We start from the raw sequence: 22,118 nt of genomic DNA on the forward strand, positions 1-22,118 counted from the left end.
CATACATTTTGCCGCCCGTATCGCCACTAGATAAGTCCTAATAAAGGCTCTTTTTTTAATAGAAAAACTGTTTTATTTCATTTTCCTTTTCCTTTTTATACAATCACTTATATACTGTGCAATTAAAAAAGCAATAAACACAACTCATCTTCTATTCCACCATGGAAAACCAACATAACACTTCGATCCTCCATACACCCTTTCTTCTCCCCCTCCAACTTTCATTTCTCCCCTCCAGCATTCCCCTCTTCTACTTCCCCTCCCCCTCAAACATTCCTTTCTCCCCTTCCCTCCATCTCACCCTCCTTACATTCCCCTCTCACTCCCTCTTAACTCCTCCCTCTTCTTTCCCTCTACTCCTCACTTCGGTGTATTTCTACTATTCATTAATCTATTCAATTTGTATTTTACACTAAAATTATAAGAAAAGAGGAAAAAAAGGGAAAAGAAAAGGAAAAGAAAAAAAAAGAAAAAAGAGCAACAGTATACAAGTGCATTCTTATTGTTTTAAAAATTGAAACTATCTCTCCCCCCTCCCCCCTCCCCCCCATGAACCCCCCTCCCTAGCCCCCTTCCGACTTCCCAGATCCCATTCCCGGCATAACTCTTTATCAAACACAGTCTGGAGTGTATTAAAACCAAATAGATTAAGAATTAAAAGATTAAAAATAAAGGAAAAAAGAAAGTAATTGGAAAAAAAAAGAAAAAAGAAAAAAAGAGAAAAATCAATAAACTCTCTACATTAAGCTCAGCTTCCCATCATTATTAAAACTTAAGCAATGTACATCATTCCTAATCTCAGTTAATTTATTACTTGCAGGATTTCAAACTATGTTGAAACCAAGTGAGTTAATCAAATAAAATTCTACTGTAACTAGGGGCCTTATCTCTTTATCTAAATATGTGTCCATTTCCATACCTTTAATTTGTCCCTTCTACCTCCTTCTCTATAAAGCAATTTAAACACCTCAAATATTTCTCACGGTTTCCATTCTAACTCCTCTCATCCTGCCTCTACCCGTGTCCATATATATATTTTATATCATCCGTACTCCTCTCATATTTGCTCCGCCTTCCTTCAAACTCCCTGAATATATCCTTCCAAGCATTATATTCAAATAACAATAACAATTTCTATAAAAATCAACTTACTTTCTGGCTCCGAATAAGCTCTAATTGAACCTTCACTACCCTCCCGTCTGCACCACACTTCCCAACTCCATTCAACCTAGACCACAATCCAGAAACATCACAATCTCCGCCCTCCTCACCCTAGAGAATAAATCATAAACAATTTATATAAAAGTTCAAAGTTATCCATCAAGTCTTTTTTTTTTAAAGTCCCATACAGTATATTTTCCGAAAAAATCAGCATCATTTCTTTCAGCCTTAATGTCTCTTCATCGGTATACCACTATACCATTTTATATAAGACAGAAGTCACAAAGTATTATTCAACTTAAAATTAAGCAAATGTTTTAGAAGCAAAACTAAATCCTTGTTCTCTGCTCTTCTGCCCTTCCGGAGGGGAAAAACGATGCCTCCCGCCTTGTAGTTGTGTGTTTGGTTGTTTCTCTTCTACTTCTCCTTGTCTTTCTCCGTGTCCGGGTGATTCAGGAAGTCCAGCCTTCAGGATCTTGTAGTAAAAATCTCGGGCTTCCCAAACAGAGTTGAGGCGATGTTTCTGGTCATCAAATGTAACCGTAATACCAAATGGCACCTCCCATCTGTACTCTATTTGATTATTTCTGAGTTCTTTGGTTAGAAAAGCATAGTCTCTCCTGGATCTTAACATTTGGGGTGGTATTTCTTTGAAGACGATCAAATCCTGTCCATCAATTTGCAGCCTGTTATTGTAAAACTCTTGTAGTATCACGTTTCTGGATTCTTTTGTAGCAAAATATATAATTATATCTCTTGGAAGCTGTCTCTGTTTTGCTGTCCACGAATTATGGCGGTAAATTTTTTGGATCTGCCAATCAAAGTTGAGTCCCGGACTTCCCACCAAACGACTGAAAGCCTCAGAAAAGGTCTGTTACAAATTCTCCTGTTCATTTTCACGCAATCCCCTAACTCTTATTGCAAACGCAGTCTTTTTATAATTTGTCATAACAAGTTGTCTTTCTGCATTTTCAACTTCCTGTTGCAACATTTCAATTTTAGATGTCAGATTAGAATTAGTTTCTTCCAAAAGTTCCAGTTTATCTTCCATTCCTGCAATATAATCTGTCATTACAGTTATAACCTCGATCATATTCTCTTTTGTTTGAGCAATCTTAGCATCAAGTTTATCACATAATTCCGAAACAAATTGCTTCATTTCCGCTCTAAATTCTTTAAGAGTTTCAAAAAGAAATTCTTTCGTTAACAAATCTCCAGTAGAGGGCGTAGAAGGCAAAGGCTGCGGCTTTATAGCAATTGCTTGGGATGTATTGTTGAAAAAATGTTTCGGTTGCTTTGACTTAGGAGCCATCATAAAAGAAAAAAAAGAAAACAAAGAAAGTCTCTGCTCACCTTGATTTAAGATAAAATACTTTCAGTAAACTTTTGGCAGTTAATAAAGAGAAGTCTTCAGGGAAACGGGGCTAGTTAGGTATATCATATATCAAATGCGAAGGCTGTAAAATCGCCATTTTGAAAAGCAGTTAAACAAAGGAGTTTTTTTGTAAAGTTGAAGCTGGTATTTTGAATAATAATAAATAAAAAGGTTCTCAGAAATGGTCGCTGCTCGGATCGATTTTAAATAGCTTAGATTTGTCCTGAGGGGGGGGACAACCTGCCTTGAGCTGAAAAAAAACAGCTGAGAAGATCTGGCTGGAGTAAAAAAAAAAACCTCAGCTTTTGTTGAACCTCTTTTCCGTTCACAGCGAAAAACAAAAGGCTGTGAACTACAAAGAGATTCTAACGACTGAGTTCCTCCCTGCCCCTTTCTTGCCTGAAAGGGGAGATATCTATAGATTTTTTAGATATACAGACCAGAACTCTGAGGGCAGCTCCTTTGAGCCACCGGCGACGGCAGGCTCCTCCCCCGGAAGCCACCCTAATAAAGGCTCTTAATAGTGATCGATCAGACTCAGAGTTACTAGCCCTCCAATGTCGCTCTAGGCGTCTCTTTTCGCGCTTCATCTCCCAGAGTTCCTCGGTAAACCAAGGTGCCCTCCTGGGTCCGCTGCTGCGGAGAGGCCTCAAAGGCGCAATCCGATCAAATGCTCCAGCCGCCGCACTATTCCAGGCAGCGACCAAAGACTTGGCCGGATTGCAGACAAGGGAGTCAGGTATCTCTCCAAGCTACCTCTGAAATCCCTGGGTCCATCAGGCGCCTAGGGCGGAAACACTTAATCAGCTCCGCCTCCCTGCAATGGGAGAGTAGTGTCATGAAGTCAAGCCTCAGCAAGGAGTGCTCTGACCATGACAAGGGCAAGGTCTCTATTCCCCTTAAATCAAGATCACGTCTCCACTGCCCCGAGAGAAATACAAGGTCAAGCGTGTGTCCCGCCCTATGAGTTGGACCCTGAACTACCTGGGTCAAGTCCATGGTTGTCATGGAAGCCATGAACTCCTGTGCCCCATCTGAGTGTTCATCGAGAGACGGCAGATTAAAGTCCCCCAATATTATAAGTCTGGGGAACTCCACCGCCAACCCGGCTACTGCCTCTAGTAGCACAGGCAGGGCTGTTGTGACGCAGCTGGGAGGCAGGTACGTCAACAGCAAGCCCAATTGAACCTGTCCAAATTCAAGAGGAGAGACTCACACCCCACAATCTCTGGGGCAGGGATCCTGCGAGGAACTAACGACATTCGGACGATAACTGCTACTCCCCCACCCCTTCACTGATGTCGTGGTTGGTGGAGCACCTGAAACCCATCTCGGCACATTTCTGAGAGGGGGACACTCCCCTCTTGGCCCAGCCAGGTTTCGGTTATACATGCCAGGTCTGCCTCCTCGTCCAATATTAGATCCCGGATGAGGAGGGCTTTGTTCACAACCGACCTGACATTTAACAACAACAACCTGAGACCAGGGCCCTGTACTCCTCTGACACCAGATCCTTGAGTTGAGCCTGAGGTGCCGGAACAAGCAATCGCTGTAATGTAGCGAGTCTTTCTTCCCCGGTAATGGCTAGCCCTACAGCTCCCGTCATATCTGCCCCTCCCAGTTGTGACCGAAATGCTCCGATGTCCCCCTATCCCCGTAGACCCCTCCCCCTCTCCAATGGCCCCCCTTCTTCCCGGCAGGTCATGTATTCCATTCACACCAGGACGGGAGGTGAGTCTGGGCCCCCATCCACTTCTGCTTCTGCACTCAGTGGAGGGGACTCCAGGTCGCATCCCCGGTCCTACCATACTTACTGATCAAACACTCTCTTCAGACACACCCCACACTAATTACTAAAATACAATAGAATAAATTAAAAGTGGGCACATTTTCTCTCACATTCTTACACTCATACACCCAGCAAACCAGCTAAAATGCCGTTCCTGAATAGACAGGCAATTAAAATAATTAGAAACAGTAAAAAATAGATGTCCCGGAAGGGAAAGAGAGGGGGGGGAGCATCCAGACAGAGGCGCTGGTGAGCGGTGGCCGGGTCCAGGGTCAGCGGGGCAGGCACTGGCTGGATTTTTAGTAGGATGGTTGCAAATCTATTTGCTGCTTTCTTTATGTCTTTTTTCTTCTCGCTTCTTTTTTGTTCTGCTTTCCTGGACAAAGTTCTTCCTTAGGGCAGATCGATCCTTTCAATCCTTTGCTGAAATCACAAGATGACTTATAAAGCTTGCACCGCATTGAAGACCCTGTTCATCCAGATCATTCCCCGGGTGCTTTCTTGTGAGGAGTAGCTACGTGCTGTCTGGAGTGAAGTTTGCTCTCTCCACTTCTAACTTTTTCCCGTGGGCGAGGCGAAGTCCGGGGCTTCCCATTTCCCACGTCCATCCCGAGCAACTGGAGTTCCGAAACAGGAGCAGGAGCTGCAGCGGGTTGTTTTTGCTTTTGGTTGAACAGCCGCGCAACGGGACTTGCCTTTATTTTCATCCGAGGAAGGGAAAGGAAGGGCTGGGTGCTCCAGGTTCAAACTTCAAACAGGTTCCTGCTCCGCTCTTTTGGCGGCAGCCGTCAGGGCCGGGTTTGATGTGCAACCCTTTTCCCCCAACATGCTGGGACTCGTTTCCACACCCGTCACAATCGCTCCCGATAGAGGGGGAAGGGCGGGAAATACCTGGGAGGAAGATGGAACTGCGTCCCGACTTGAAGCTCTAGCACTTTTCCCCCCAACAGACCTGGGCAATTTATCGCAGTCGAGCTGCGGGAAAAGCTCGGGGGATTCTCGCTTCGCCAGGACTCAGCGAAGTAAGTTTGGGGGTTGGTGGATGGGTGGGTGGTGTGTGAATGGGGTGTCCCGCCGCCTTTCCCTAGCACTTCAGGGAGGAGTGGGTGGGAGGCTTAAGCATTCTGATATCCCATTTCATATGCATTTTGCAAAATAAAACCAATGCTTTAAGGCTTTCAGAGCTTGACAGGTACAAGTATTTTGGTTGCAGCCCACTCAGTTTATCAGAAATTTACATACATCCAAATCTATATTTATAGTCCTAGGATGCAAATTTATGATTACTTATGAATATAGAATTCAAAAAACAAGCTCTTGCCTTCAAACAATGAGTAGGGTCGATCAGGAATACGGCATCCATGTGCACCATACTCTAGACACCATTCAGCAAACTGAGAAAATATGACCAATAAATAGGAGAATTAGTAAGTTTCTTGCTAAATAATATACGTAAATAAATATGTAACTCTGCACTTATTACAGACCATATAGTGATGTTAATCTCTATTATTCTAAAGAGAAAATGATCAGCAGTTTATATAATGAGCTCTAGTGAGCAAGAAATTACCTACAGGTCATTAATTCAAAAATTCAACTGCTGAACTGTCAGAAGATAAGGGCCATCCCTAGTTTGGACCCTCATTTAGTTAAATTCAAATTTATTTTAAGAATAAATTGTATTATTATTATCAACATTATCATGCACACTCCTGCTCCTTAATTCCAAATACCTCCACTAAAATTACTGAATAAATAAGGTAAAAATCAAATTCCTCATTGAAACTTTTTTTAATTGGGAAGAAAATCAGCTGTGATTCTCCCTAGCCTCTATTAACAATTGCTAATAGATTTTGTGACAGATTTTTGCATTTAAACAAACAAACCCAATCAAATTAGCAGCATCTTTTAAGTTTGCAAATATAGATTCCTGTGCTTACCTAGCCTATCATCTTCAGTAGACAGACAACTGAGGTGGAAAAGAGAGACTAAATACTTGGCTGGGGAGAGGGTGGAAATGGGAAAAACTATGGGCACAGTTGAGAAATGAAATAGAACACTTTGGAAGGGAACATGGCTGGCTGGTAGCAGCCTACATTGCACCTCCGAATACAGATTTGTCTGTTGGTTTCTGCAATAGTAATAAATATAGATTCTGGGCAATACATCTGTTTTCCTTACTATCCCTTTAGGTGGCAATAATTTTAGCAGAGGGCAATCAAATTAATTCTTCATTTAGTACAACTGGAAGACTTAAAAGAAAATTGTGATTACTGTGTTCAATGTAATCTTGATTTATGAAGCCCTTTCTGTTAGAAAACTAAATGGTACTTTTATGCAGTAATTGTTTTCTGACTATGGAAATATAGAGTAGCTTATTCTTCTTGTTTGATTTGACTAAAAAAGAAATGTGTCAGGGATACATCAATAAGAACAAAGGGTTAGTGTTTCTCTAAACAAAGAGGAAAAAAGTACCTTGCAAGCTCGGTAAAGATACTTTTTATCTTGAGTAAGGTGATAGAGAGACAGGAAAGAGTAGCCATTTCCAGCGGTTCCATGACAGATTCCGTATCCTTTCCTCAACAACCCCCTTTGCCAAATGATATCACTACATTCCATAGCATCCTTCAAATATTTATCTTCCTTGAAGATCTGTGGATATCAAGAAGCATAAAATCAGATGCCATTCTTTGCTAAACCTCAGCACAAGATAGGAAATGGTTTTGTAACTGGTAGTCCTCTACTTACAATTGCAATTAAGCCTGCAATTATGGTCATTAAGGTTTTTAAACGAGTCACTACATGATCATGTCTGATTTTGCAATTGTCATTAAGTGTATGGTTGTTAGGAAAAACACATTGTTTTCTATGGGGCTTTTTTTTTTTTTTTGCTAAAAGCTGGCAGTAAACATTGCTTTCTGGCAAAAAACATCACTAATTGTAATTATGTGCCCACAGGATGCTGCAAACAGAGATAAATGTGAGGCACTGCTGAGTGCCTAAAATGTCACCTAAGTACTGGGAGGGAGGTGGTCACTAGAACTTTGATTCTGGGTTACAAGCAACTTGTGGGGGGGGTCTATCTTAGCTTGGAATGTTTACTAGCTGTAAATCAAGCTACTTGTGCAAATAAATCTCCAGAGACTATTTGCACTCTCTCTGTGGAGGGATGAAATATGCTTTGGCATGGAACTGGGCAGGGGAATATTCTTTTATGTAGGAAAGAGTATTCTTTGTGAAAAGAGTATCTACATTTACATATCTCTGCAGAATTGCTCATCTACATGAACTGTCATCCAGGTGTTTCAAACTGCTTGCAAAAGCCCTATTCAGTACCATTACTCCCATAGCTACCTGAGCACATGAAAGTATTGAGGCTGACAAAACTTCTAAAAACTAACTTCTTTGATGAGGCGAATTTTTAGCTAAAGACTTCAAAGGTCTAATGTAATTTATCTGTTGTCTTCTGTCTCACCCCACTGTCTAAATCTAAACTGAAAGCTTCTCAAAACAAGATATAGCTTCAATTTATAATATTCAATATACATTTTTATGTTACAAGCTACAGAACTAATAAAAGAAACAGCCAGAATGCAGCTTTGCTTAAACTTCATTTAAAACAGAGTTTGTCTCAACTATGGGGAAACAAGCATTGTAACTTAATTCAGTTTTAAGATTAACCTGATTAACCCACAGAGGAATAAAAACTGCATTACATTTTATAAAATATAAAATAAACACTGCAAAGTGTTGGAAGAATGGATAGTATGTGCTACATAGGCTAATATTAAAAGTCTGAAAAATTACTTTTCATTTCAAAGCACATATTTTTTACTATCATTGTGTGGCTCAAATAAGGACGCACCTTATAAGCTTGCATGAGCATATGGATGGCTCCAGGTGCCCCATGACACCAATGCACCAACCTGTCAGTTTCATTGCTTAAGGATGAGGGATAATTCCCAGATCGGAATTTTTTATGCCGCACATAGTCAATGCTTGGTTTCAAAAGTTCCATCAATGTCTCCCGTTCAACATTAGCTGCTGGCTGCAAAAGTAAGTAAGATTTTTTTTTTCACCCAGTAAAGAATACATTGTCATAAAAATGAAATCTTTTGATCACACAATTTGATGAACCTATATCCATGATGAAGATTTGGAAAACAAATGCCCTAATTTATCTAAATTTCCCTTTGCTCACTATGTATTGCTTTGTGTATTACAAGAATTTTAACAATATTAACAATACAATTCACTTAGCTTTCTGTGAAAAGTAGAATAATAACTTGTTCATATATACCAAGAGGGATATTAGCTTTCCTACATATTTGGTGTTTCCATATTTTGCAATAGTAAAATACTTGAAGACAAATGATTTTGGCTTGCACATTAAACTAGGATAGCAAGGTTACTATGCACAAATTCCATATGCAACAATATATATTTGCTGTGAAATAGCTCTATAAATCTTTGAAATCTGTATTCAAGGGCCACAATACATAATCAAGATGTGCATGAACGGGACTTCATTTGGAAGCCACAAATTAGGATTCTGGGTTTGCATATATGCTACTACTTATACGACGAAGTCATCGCTTCCTCCTCTTTCTATAATATCTTAAGCTTTTATATCTCATAATGTGGATTACCTTCACAGATGTACATTTGGGATCCAACCACAATGTGTTCATCCTTTGTTTCCACCCCACTGTCTGGAGCCAATGTGGACACCTTTTCCCTTTTCTTAACAGCCCAGCTTATATCAATACTTGGCCAATGGCAAAATGCAAAAGCAGCAGTTCAAGAACGACTTTGCTCTATGGAGGCAATTGATGGCAAATATTTCATTTCAGCCAGGGCTTCTCTTTGTATTGTTTTAGAGCTACTTTAAACTCTTGGCCTCATCAAGAAATAGATTAATAGAAATAGCAAAAGTGTCTTGAGTGCAGGATCAGAGTATTGGAGAGGCAGTGTTCATTCTAGAACTCAGGGCCAAGCCTGAGCTGTCCTCCAAAATTAAGTAATTATCTTGCTCACTGTTTATAATGGTTCTGAACAGGAATAAATGGCTTTTTCCACAATGTTGAGAAACTGCCAGTCACTATTGAATAGCTTCCCTTCCCAAACAAGGATTCCCCAATAAAAGCTCTCTACTCTCCCAGTAGAGCAGTGACGTGCGGTGAGGTTTATGGCTGGTGAGGCACTGACATAGTGGTAGGTTTCAAATTTTTTTAGACTTGTGTACTTCAACTCCCAGAATTCCACAGCCAGGCATGCTCAGTTCTGATTTAAAGCGATAGCATTTGTTTTTTCTCCTTTGTGAAAGAAGTTTCCTTCTTTCTTTTTCTTCTCCCTCCCCCTCCTTCCTCCCTCCTTCTCTCCCCCCCCTCTCAAACAGACACACAGACACACAGAAAGAGAAGTTGGATTGGACTATCTCTCCTACCTCCTTCCCTCTCTCACTCATTCTTTCTCAAACAAACACAAAAACAGAAGTTGGATTGGATATATTTTCCAATGGCTTAAAAGCAGCTCCTCTGCCATCCCCCCTCCCCCATTCCCCTGCTGCCTTCCCCAAACACCTCCACCATTGAAAATGCAGCCTGCTGTCTGGGTGGGAAATGCCTGAAACGCAATAACACCCACACACTCACCTCCTGCTTGCAGGCTGGGGTGAGAGAAGAGGCAGAGAAGGTGGAGGGGAGCCGATCTGAACCTTCCGAAAGAAAGGGTCTGGGGGAAAGTGTGTGTGCTCCAGCATGGTTCTTTGCCTGGCTTCCTGCCTCCTCCTATGGTCTCCTCAGTGTTCACTTGTGCTCTCCGTCCTCAAGTGTAGTTTGATTGCAGGCAGAGCCACATTGCCTTTTCAAACTTGTAATCAGTGAAGCTGGGCTTATATAGTTTTATCCAGGTGTGTGTGTGTGTGTGTGTGTGTGTGTGTGTGTGTGTGTGTGTGTGTGTGTGTGTGTGTGTAAAAATGGATTGGGGCCTGAGGAGGAAGTCACTACACTTGGAGAGAGAGAGCACCAGCAAGGAGACCACAGGAGGAGGCAGGAAACCAGGCAAAGAGCCATGCTGGAGCACACACACTTTCCCCCAGCCCCGGAAGGATCCAGCCCAGCTTCACTGATTACAGGTTTGAAAAGGCAACGTGGCTCTGCCTGCAATCAAACTACACTTGGGGAGGGAGAGCAAAAGCAAGCCAAGGTCCTTCCCTTCAGCCTTTGCCCAAAGCCCCGCACAGCATCAGGAGGATGAAGTTTGAATTCCTTCTCCTCCCTCCGACCCACATACTTTTTCCAGCTGTTTCAGAGGACTTCAACTGTGCTCTTTCCTCGTGTCCTCTGAAGAAGCCCCACCCAAACGAGCGCTCTCTACTATGAGGCAGGAGAACTGTGTGCCTCACCTACCTCTGGACTTTTTAGGCTTTTAACCCTTGCTTAACTCTGCTCCAGCGATCATAAAATGCCTAAAAGGTCAGACTACATGAGGCATGCAGTTTTCCTGCCTCATGATAGAGGGCCCTTTTTAGAGGCTTTTTTAAACAGTTAAGCAGCCACATTCACAGTGAAGCAGCAACTAGCTCAGCCTAACCTCAGCTCTCGCCTTTTTCCTTTTACATTTTTTTCTTTTCATGATGACAGTGGTGAGGCTGTGCCTCCCCTGCCTCACCTGACTGCAGGTTCCTGCAGTGGAACAATATTTCAAGGTGGAATTAAAGAATTCCTTTTAGTATAGTCTGAAAAGCAGACAGCTGCAGACAAAAAGTGACCTTTATAGAATTAGATGAACAAAAAACAAATACATGGAACAGTTGGAACATCCTGAAATCCTTGGTGCTGAGGTTGGTTTGCTTAAGAACTTTCATTCAACTAGGTAGCATCATTTGTGCTAGTGAGTATAACATTTACTCCCTCAGTAGCTTATTCTGCCAGTGTTGGTAATTTTGTGATAGGCTATTGTTCTCTGCTTGATTATTGGTCTGGCATTAATCGGCCATTATTTGGTGTAGATTGCTGCAAAGGGTATTGTATTTTTCTGTTTTCTTCTTAGCATTTTATTGGCTCTTTTGAATGATGTGTAAATGTAGCTTATCTCTACATTCATTGATAGCTGATTTGTCTAATTGCCATGCTTCAGGAATTCTCTACTATTCTTGGATTTAGTTTGGTCTTTGATACTCACAGTGACCCAGTTGAAATTGTGATTTGAGTCTGTCTATGTGTTGTGAGATTAAGTACTTTTCTTGTCTTCTAACTGCTACTTGGTGTTCATGAATGTGCTCTGCTAGTCTTCTGCTTGGCTGCCATACATAGTGCTTGTTACAGTCCTTATTCTATATTTTATTTATTTTATAGATAATTCTTGTGGGTTTTTTCTTTTCTTCTACTGTTAGGACTTTTGGTTTACTTAAGATGGTCTGGACGGTCCTCCAATTTTGGATTAACACCAGACAAAAAAAATCACACAGAAAAACAATATGCTAATCAAGGAACAACCAAGAAGAAAAGCATTGATGATGTTACGTAGTTGGGTAATGAAATATCTAAACTGCGAGCAAACAACCATGCTCAAAGAACCCCAAGCACTCAACTGTTCTGAGCTACAGGTATTCTCTTCTATTCAAACATGGAACATCACCTGCATAAGCATGTAGTAAATCCCAGCCACACCATGGGCTGCACCCACATACTGTTTCCGGTGCCACTGGTACAGCAATGGGCACCGCTCAGTCTTTCGTTCTTCTCTGGAAAAGTTTTTCCCTGATTCAATGATGGATTCCACAACCTTATGCAGACAGAGGAGGAAAAATACCAATCTAATAGTACATCTTTTAATTTAATTATTATTTCCCCTAAGCAATGCAAATATATTCCTGCAGTGCTTGTCTTTTCTAAGAGGCTCCTTGGATATAAAGGAATCAATTCTACTCTGAGATAGCACCTAAGATTTCCTAAGCTATCATGTCATTTTTTCTATATAATGCAATATTTTATCACCCACAAAATCACTTTTATTAGCAAGCTAGAGGGGATACTAAAATATCTACGTTTGTTGGAATAATGATACATTACCTATTCGGACAGCACTCTTGCTATCACTAATTTCCTTCATTTCTAGACTATTTCAGAACCCCTGAATGATTTATCTTGTTATTACTAGTTTTTATAAGTTTTCAACAAGGCTAGATGCTGGAAAACAAGACTTATTCATCTTTGGTTAAGACACCCCCTACCCCGGGACCTTTTGGTTTATATTCTATAATTTTCTGAAAACTAAGCATTCTTCTTTCCTGCTCTTGAATGTTGATATCAAGTTATTGTTTTAACTTCACCATTACTTAATAGGGAGTATTTCCAGGTTTCAAAAGGCAATGTGGATGTTTTCATGAACCACATTATGTCCTTTGATACTGTGCACGCCCAAAATACACTGCAACAGAAAACCAGACACCCATTGTACCAAAGAAGAAGAAAGAAGGTAAAGTGGGTTATAAAATAGAACAGAGCAAGAGGAAAGTCATGACCCCAGGGACTATATCTGTCTCTTTCTTCTGCCTTCTTTGGGAGTACACAGGCATGTACAGCAATATCATGTGGGCATTGCTTTAGACGTTTGGAAATTCCAAACATTTAGAGGCAAAATAGATACTTTAAAGTAAAAAAAATATCAATCCAAAGTGGATGGCTATGAGAGATTTAGTGTCTTAGGTAAACCTAAAAAATGAAAAACAACTCCCCTCCTGATTGCTTCTGGGCTGGGGTTTTAAAATAAAACATTTGGGAAAAGGCAAAGAAAGATTTGGATGAGTATGGCATAGTTCAGCACAATGAAACGGCTGAGGTGGGATATACAAAAAAGAAGATAGCAATTGCAAGAACTAAGCACTATGAACATCTAGAAATAGCCTCCTTTCCAAAGCAGATAATTCAAGTTGAACTCTGGAATATCAGTGAAAGAAAGAAAAAGTATACAAAAAGTATACAATTCAATTTAAGAGTCCATTTGAGGGAAATTGGTATTCTTTACATTTGAGTGTCTACAATATTAAAATTGAATTATGCAATTAGGCAAATGATGTAAATTAATACAAATGTCAATTGTGTGATTATGCAAATGACATCAGGTTTTAGGAAAAGTGGTTTTTTATTCTTTGGAAAATGAAATCCCACATACAAAGATGACAAATCCTACATACAAAGACAGTTGAATAGTCTACACAATGAAGGTTTTATTGTATTTCCCTTACCTCTTTGATTACTGATTGTGGCACTGTCTCAGGATCAATTTCAGTATTCAGATAAAGCAAAGCATACAGGTAACCAGATCTTCCATAAAGCAACTCATCTGGAAGGTCAGAATCTGAAGCAAGGACTATTCTCTGTAGCTGCAAAAGTCTGTGCAAACCAGAATTGAGAAAACATGCAATGGAACTCTCATTCTTACATTAAATCTCAGATGTGATTATGGGGTGGGTTCTTGCAAATCTTCATTTGATTTCTATTCAGATTATGTAGGATATATGTCCTCCTAAAATGTCAAAGATAATGCAATACATGTGAAAGTGGGAGGAGCTTCTGGAGTTGTTAAAAGCTCCGTCATAAATGCCCCTGACAGCCAGATATTTTGGAAGGCAATTCTACAGATTCCAATCTCATTTATTTTTGATGAAGCATGTTTATAATCTCATCTTTATCACTCTTTGTTTATGTTACACAAAACTCCCCTTATTATTGGGACATGGAGAAGTTCCATGTGACAGAGAGATATTATTTGTAAAAGTATGGCAGAGATTAATCTTCCACCAGGCATGGATTAGCAGGCAACTGATTAAAATTCTAAATATAAACATCAATAGAAGAGTGGAATCCCTATGAGCCAATCAACTATCCAATGTAGAGGCAAGAAATAACATAAAGAATGCAAACATCAAACATTTGGTCTTTATGACTCTTCAATCATGACTGTTGTCAATTTCAAAGTAGCTGAATGACAGGAAGACTTTCCAAAAGCCTCAAGATTAGAATATTACTTTCCAGAATATTTTTAAAAATTATAATAAAAAAATTAAGAGTGACACACAAAATTAAAATAGGTCATTATTTAGCATTGAAAAAAGGACAACATGAGGACAAAAATGTTCTATCATCATTGACAAGGGGATTACTGGGAGATTACTGGGACTGTTTGCCAGTAATCATCTGACCGAAACAATCCAAAAGGCAGTCTTTTACCAAGGAATACCATTGATCTAGTCTTTTTGTCCTAGTCAATTTCACTCACTCACTTGGTCACACATTCCTTGGATTCACTATCATTTTTCATCTTGTGGTACACAACTGCTCCCACTGCCAAAGGTCCAGCATCACCACAAAGAAATGTAACTCTTCTTCCATTCAGATTACGTAGGATTCTCTTCACATAATCCAGGGATCTCTGTAGGTGAATTGGCTCCTTTGTCACACGATATAGCTGAAGATACAAGAGGGCTATGCCTGAAATTGCCACACAGAAAAATGGAAGACTTAGTTGGTGCTTTTCTCTACACCTTTGATCACATATCTGATATACTGCAGGCATCATTCAAGTACACATCTACATCCAGTAGTTTAACACGTTAAGAACAAGGCCTACCACTAAAGTATCACATGGCATAAAAACAATTCCTTACAGTTTTCTATCCTTTTTTCTCTTCTCTTGATAACTCTCTAGTGCTCTTCTTGTAAGAGAAAACTGTAAGTTGAATTTTGCTAAAAAAATTAAGAGAATTACCTGAATCAGTCTTGCAAAATATCTATATAACTGTTTCAATACTGATAAATTGTGGACTTTTATCACTCATATTACCACATTCTGGGCCAATTCCAAATTCTACATTATTTTCAAGTTCGACCCTATGTAGAGATGCAATTGTAGAAAGCCATACTTGATGTTACCCAGGATGTGTCACTCACATCATATCAATCTTCCCCAGAAAGGGATGCAATTGATTATTAGACAAAACTAATCAAAATCTCCCTTGTAGGGTTCCCAGATGAAAATAGGTTTCTTATGGGAAAGTTCAGTTTCATCCAGAAGATAGTTGACCACATATAAGAGCCTTGGTGGTGTAGTGGTTAGAATGTAGTATTGCAGCCAAATTCTGCTGATTGCTGACTGCCAGCAGTTTGGCAGTTTGATTCTCAGCAACTCAAGGTTAACTCATCCTTCCACCTTTCCGAGGTTAGTAAAATGAGAACCCAGATTGTTGGGGGCATTATGTTGACTCTGTAAACCACTTAGACACGGCTGGAAAGCATTGTGAAGCAATATATAATCTAAGTGCTATTGCTGTAATCACCAAGATCTTGGACTTGTTTTAATTTATCTTTAGACTGTTCTCCAGCATCAGAGTATTACAGACTAAAACATCTCCAAAGAAGCTCCTGAAATAGCCAATCTTGAACTGGCAAAGTAGTTGTTTGATTGTTCAGAAAATAAGGATTGTACATCATAAATACTTGAGGGGAATACCAGGACTATAAAACTAGATCAAGAATGTGAAACTCGTGTCGTCACGTTGTGGTCACGTGACATATCACAACTTTTCCCCTCTTCACTAAAATGGGGTGGGCATGGCCAGCATGTGATGCATGCAGCCTGCTGGCCCCTGCTCTAGATCAACATTTTTCAATTGGTGTAATTCAGAAGTATCAGGATTTAGGAGTTATAGTCCCAACATCACAAAATGAATCAGGTATATTTTAGATAGATTTTAATATATAGGCCAAAAATGCTACTACCAAATAGATGGAGTTATGTATAATAATCATTGTATTGACTGCTTCAAAACACTGAATTTGGTACTCAATGCATTTTGACCCCAAAATATAATATAATGGAATGGAATGGAACAGAACAGAACCGGTTCTTTATTGGCCAAGTGTGATTGGATACACAAAGAATATGTCCGGTGTATAAGCTCTCAGTGTATATATAAACAACAAAGCGGTAAGTCATATATCATAAAGATAGTCATAAATCATGAGATACGAACAAGTGATAAATCATAAGATAGCAATAGATGGTAGATGTAAGATAAGAAGGATAATAGCAATACAGCAATACATGGGAAATATCTTTAGACAGTGCTGTGAGAATTAGATGTTTGGCAGTGATGGCATGGGGGAAAACTATATTTGTGTCTAGTTGTTTTGGCATGAAAATGCCAAATGTTGTCCCAGTACTGGTACTCTGAGATAGAAAAAGAGGGATTGCTGTGGAGCATGGACAGGAAGTTGGCTATGCTGGGAAGGCCGCTGACATAGGAAAAGGAACAGATAGGAAGTCCTTCCCAGCCAACACAAAAGATAATGTGATTTATTTGGCACTCATCATTTTTAAGACTCATTGAGCTTCCAAGAACCAATTAACAGTGAGTATTGAGATACCACTATATTTTGTATCACTGAAGAGAAGTATGTAGGCAAATACTACTACTACTACTACTACTCCCCTCGTCCAGGACCTAATTACAGACGAGGGGGCAGACCTGGCATGTATTACTAAAACCTGGCTGGGCCCGGAGGGAGGCGTCCCCCTCACAGAAATATGCCCAGAGGGTTTTCAGGTGCTTCATCAACCGCGACCTCAAAGAAGGGGCGGGGGAGTGGCCATTGTTATCCAACAGTCCTTAGCTCCTCGTAGGATCCCTGCTCCGGAGCTTGTCGGATGTGAGTTCTTGCTGGTGAAGATGGACCTTGCGGGTCAAGTGGGCTTGTTGTTAACGTACCTGCCTCCCAACAGCGTGGCAACAGCCCTCCCCTTGCTCGAGTCAATAGCCGAGCTGGCGGTTGAGTTCCCCAGACTTATGGTACTGGGGGACTTCAATTTGCCTACGCTCGGTGAACACTCTGATGGAGCACAGGAGTTCATGGCTTCCATGACAGCCATGGGCTTGACCCAAGTAATCTAGGGTCCGACTCACTCAGCGGGCCACACACTCGACCTCGTATTTCTCTCGGAGCAGTGGAGTTGTGATCTTGGTGTGAGGGGTAGTGAGATCTTGCCCCTGTCATGGTCGGACCACTTCCTATTGAGGCTTGACTTTCGGAGACAGTTCGGTGGAGACCTTAGTCACTACTTGGAACTCGGTAGCGTCTGAGGCTCTCCACCGAATTGCGCCTTTACAGCCGATCCACGGCAGTGGATCCAGGAGGGCTCCTTGGTTTACCGAGGACCTCCGGGAGATGAAGCGCCAAAAAAGACACCTAGAGCGCTGCTGGAGGGCCAGTAAATCCGAGTCAGACCGAGCACTCTTAAAAGCCTGCATCGGAGCATATCTATCGGCATTACGGACAGCCAAGAACAACCACATTGACGCTCTGATTGCGTCCGCTGAGTCCTGCCCTGACGCCTTGTTTAGGGTGACCCACTCCCTCTTAAATACGAGGGTTGCGGGGAACCCCTTACAAGGTAGAGCAGAGGAATATGTCCAGTTCCTCGCGGACAAAGTTGCTCGGCTTCGGATGGACCTGGAGTCCAATTGTGCAGAGCCAGCCGAGGTACCGGGGGAAGGTCTTGAACGACACCTCTGGACTGATTTTCAACCTGTTGCTCCTGATGAAGTGGACAAAGCCATGGGAGCGGTGAGTGCTTCCACATGTGTACTTGACCCATGCCCCTCCTGGCTGGTCGCGAACAGCAGGGAGGTGACACGGGGCTGGATCCAGGCGATGGTGAATGCCTCTCTTCGGGAGGGTTTCTTCCCACCGGCATTGAAGGTAGCGGTGGTGAGACCCCTCCTGAAGAAGCCATCACTGGACCCAGCCAGTTTGAACAACTACCGTCCAGTCTCCAACCTCCCCTTCATTGGGAAGGTTGTTGAGAAAGTGGTGGCCTCGCAACTCCGGCGGTCCTTGGATGAAGCCGATTATCTAGACTCCTTTCAGTCGGGTTTCAGGCTTGGCTACAGCACGGAAACCGCTTTGGTCGCACTGACCGATGATCTCTGGAGAGCCAGGGATGGAGGTCATTCCTCCATCCTAGTGCTCCTTGACCTCTCAGCGGCCTTCAATACCATCGACCATGGTATCCTTCTGCGACGGTTGCGAGAGGTGGGGGTGGGAGGCACCGTTTTTCGGTGGTTCTCCTCCTACCTCTCGGACAGGTCGCAGTCGGTGTTAGTTGGGGAGGAGAGGTCGACCCCTACGCCCCTGAAATACGGGGTTCCTCAGGGTTCGGTCCTGTCCCCCCTGCTATTTAATATCTACATGAAGCCACTGGATGAGATCATTCGACGGCACGGGATAAAACACCATCAATATGCGGACGATACACAGTTGTATCTGTCCACCCCGTGCCAACTCAGTGAAGCGGTTGACATGATGGGCCAGTGCCTGGAGGCTGTTAGGGTCTGGATGGGGGTTAACAAGCTTGTACTCAATCCAGACAAGACCGAGTGGCTGTTGTGTTTCCCTCCCCAAAACTTGGTCAATATTCCATCACTCAGGCTGGGGGGTGAAAATCTACGTCCCTCAGACAGGGCTCGCAACTTGGGGGTCCTCCTGGATCCACAGCTGACTTTAGAACACCATTTGTCGGCTGTGACCAGGGGGGCATTTGCCCAGGTTCACCTGGTGCACCAGTTGCGTCCCTACCTGGACCGGGAGGCGCTCGCAACAGTCACTCACGCCCTCATGACTGGACTACTGCAATGCGCTCTACATGGGGCAGCCCTTGAAGAGTATTCGGAGACTTCAACTCGTCCAGAACGCAGCCGCGCGAGCGATTGTGGGTGCACCTTGGTACACCCACGTTACACCTATCCTCCGCGAGCTGCACTGGTTACCGATCAGTCTCCGGATACGCTTCAAGGTGCTAGTCGTAACATATAAAGCCCTTCATGGTATTGGATCTGGGTACTTGAGAGACCGCCTGCTGCCAATTACCTCCCACAGACCCATTAGATCTCACAGGGTTGGCCTCCTCCGGGTGCCATCTACCAGCCAATGCCACCTGGCTATTACCCGGGGGAGGGCCTTCTCTGTGGCAGCTCCGGCCCTCTGGAATGAACTCCCAGCAGGGATTCGGACCCTCACCTCTCTCCAGGCCTTCCGAAAAGCCGTCAAAACCTGGCTTTGCCGGCAAGCCTGGGGGTGATGAGTTCCCTCCCTTCTCGACATGTATGGTTGTGCGACTGTTGTTTACTTTTATTATTTGTATTTTGTTTTTTATGTTCCCCTTTCCCCCCCTTGAATTGTTCGCCGCCCTGAGTCCTCCTGGAGAAGGGCAGCATACAAATAATAAAATTCCATTCCATTCCATTCCAAATAATGCATATTGGTAAATCATATTCTTTATTGAAATACAATTAAAATGAAAAAAATACTAACGCTAACACTAATGCTAACCCTAACTATCAATTGTCTTAGCTTGTCTCACAAGACCTATGGCTGCACAATGGATAACAACATATATAAATCACTCTAAGCTTCTCCAAGGAGAGGATAAACACAATGGGAAGGAAAAGAATTCCAAAAATAAAAGTAACATGAATAGATTTACATTTAACTTACATAAAGCTCCAAAAATATTTTAACAGAGTGTTGCATTTAAATGTTCATATTCAAAACTAAGCCTTCTCCTAGGAGACTGATACAATTCCTCTTATTTCTTACTGTATGTCAAAGGTTCAATTCTTTCATAATGACTAAGGTGGCCAGATTTTCAGATTGGTAAAGAGGGACACCTTTGACTGGGGGCGAGGGGGGCTTGATTAAAAATTTTATATGGAGCAACAAAAATTTTCATATAACGCAAAAATAGTAATTTTTTTTTATTTCAACATAACTACAATTTACAAATATAAATTGTAACTCTTGCCAAACATCAACATTTTGATCACGTGACCATGAGGATGCTGCAACGGTCGCTAAATATGAAAATGATCGCTAAGTGTGAAAAATGGTCATCAGTCACTTTTTTCAATGCCATTGTAACTTTGGTCACTATACCACCTTTCTTGCCAAAGTTCTTAAGTGAATAACTGCAGCTGGTATTTTGTATTTTGGATAGAATCTTTTTTTAAATAGTCTAAGACAATTTAAAAAAAGAATCCACACAGAATAAAGCTATTTTAAAAAATCCTATGCACAATAAATAAAATATTATTTTAAAATACATTAAAAAAATAAAAGAAAAAAACCCAGCTCACTTACCAGCAGGCACAAGTCAATCCAGAATGATGTAGATGTTAATACAAAGAACTGATCAAATTAAAATGGTGAAATTAGTCAGGAAAATATTTTGCCATCATTTTTTCTTCCACATGAGCCGATCTCCAACCTCCGTGCCCCTCCACTCCGGAAAATCCAGGAAGTAACACTCGTGGCCCCTCTAGCCAAGCATTTCCTGAAGCTCTATGGTACTTGGTCATTTGTTCTTATAAAATGAGGTAAAAGGGGCGCGGGGGGGTCCGTTTTGTTGCTTTAACCTTTTAATATCTTCAGTGAAAGTACTGAGACAGAGAGAGGGATTAGACAGGGTGTCTTTTGTCATGCCCCGGTTAGGATTTCTTAAGCAAATCCACTGGGCTTTCAACATGAAGCCAGAAAATCGGGACTTTTTAAAAATGGCCCGCGACATGGGACAAATTGTTATAAAGCGTGACCGTCCCGCTGAAATCGGGACGTCTGGTCACCTTAATAATGACTCAAGAATGAATTAGCAGTGAACTACCTGCACCAGAATTTTGTACTATTACATTTCTAAAAAAAAAAAAAAAAAAAAGCAAGAGAGAGGCAGCAATATTTTTTAAAAAGCAACATTTCAGGAGCATTCAGCTGTTTCCATTTTTTTAAGCAAATAAATCATAAATGCTACAATTCTCCTCCTCCAGAGCCATCTGCCTGTTTTGCATCCTCCAGAGCCATTAAGAAGGAACAAACTGAAAAATACTGATCCCTTTTAATAATAGAGAGTGGGCTAATCTGCTTTCAAATTTAACTTTTGTTTGGGACAAAACCAAAGAAGCAAATGTTCTCTACCAAAAAGCCAGCTTTTCAGATCACTCCCTGAGCTAATCCCTGGAAGCAATCTCTGGACAAGGCTAGAGCACAGAGAGTAGGGAGAAATAGCTCTCCAATAGCGATCTGAGTAACCAGTTTTAGGGACTGCTCCTCCATTGTTTATATCCCAGATGATCATTATCACAATTTATCCAAATCAAGAATTACTGTCCAACTCTGTTCTTATCTATCCTTTCCCCCCTTTTTCTTTGTTAAGAATCTTTTTAGGTTTTAAAGTTATTCTGTGTCTTTTCAGCTATATGGTGGAGTTAAAAACATGACAAAAATGTTACATTTTGGATCATTTGTGTAAACTTTAATAGACTTCAAATGAAAAACTAGGTACCAAAAGATAGAGGTATGAAAAACTATGTATGCTATCTCGTATCTCTATATAAACTTTGTCCTGCAAACAATGCATATGCTGTGCCCACAAATTACATTACATTCCCAGCATCAATTCTTATTTATTTTACTACCTTATATTCTTTTTTTAAAAAAAATAATTTAAAACAAATACAACATCCTTCTTTACATGCTAGAGAAAGTGTATTAGTTGGTTACAAAAAGACTTTTGTGCATCTCTTCCACAGTCAACAAACATAATAACTTAAGTACTCAAATATTTATACATGTCACCATCATCGTATCTCCATTTTCATTTGACTATAATTGTTTGAGCGTCCTTCATCATAAAATATACCAAAATTTAATACATAATCATATACTGGCCTTTCAATTACTA

General features: G+C 41.2%; 1 protein-coding gene and 1 long non-coding RNA gene across 3 annotated transcripts in view; one reads left to right on the forward strand and one right to left on the reverse strand.

The window, feature by feature from the left end:
* The window catches only part of LOC148045913 (uncharacterized), a 97,051-nt gene that overhangs the window by 16,588 nt on the left and 58,345 nt on the right, over window positions 1-22,118 (forward strand). The window lies entirely within an intron of this gene.
* Window positions 1-22,118, reverse strand: part of LANCL2 (LanC like glutathione S-transferase 2) — a 40,453-nt gene that overhangs the window by 5,306 nt on the left and 13,029 nt on the right. For both annotated transcript variants that reach the window (XM_014069596.2, XM_087713135.1), the window contains 6 exons: window positions 14,614-14,821; window positions 13,576-13,723; window positions 11,967-12,113; window positions 8,191-8,373; window positions 6,801-6,977; window positions 5,647-5,719 (listed from right to left, as the gene is read on the reverse strand). In XM_014069596.2, the coding sequence (XP_013925071.2) occupies window positions 5,647-5,719; window positions 6,801-6,977; window positions 8,191-8,373; window positions 11,967-12,113; window positions 13,576-13,723; window positions 14,614-14,821 (936 nt within the window). The remainder of the gene's footprint in view (window positions 1-5,646; window positions 5,720-6,800; window positions 6,978-8,190; window positions 8,374-11,966; window positions 12,114-13,575; window positions 13,724-14,613; window positions 14,822-22,118) is intronic.

Source organism: Thamnophis sirtalis, unplaced genomic scaffold (assembly GCF_051295495.1).
Source record: "Thamnophis sirtalis isolate CommonGarterSnake01/CBP01778 unplaced genomic scaffold, rThaSir2_p1.2 scaffold_4, whole genome shotgun sequence".
Lineage (NCBI taxonomy): Eukaryota > Metazoa > Chordata > Lepidosauria > Squamata > Natricidae > Thamnophis > Thamnophis sirtalis.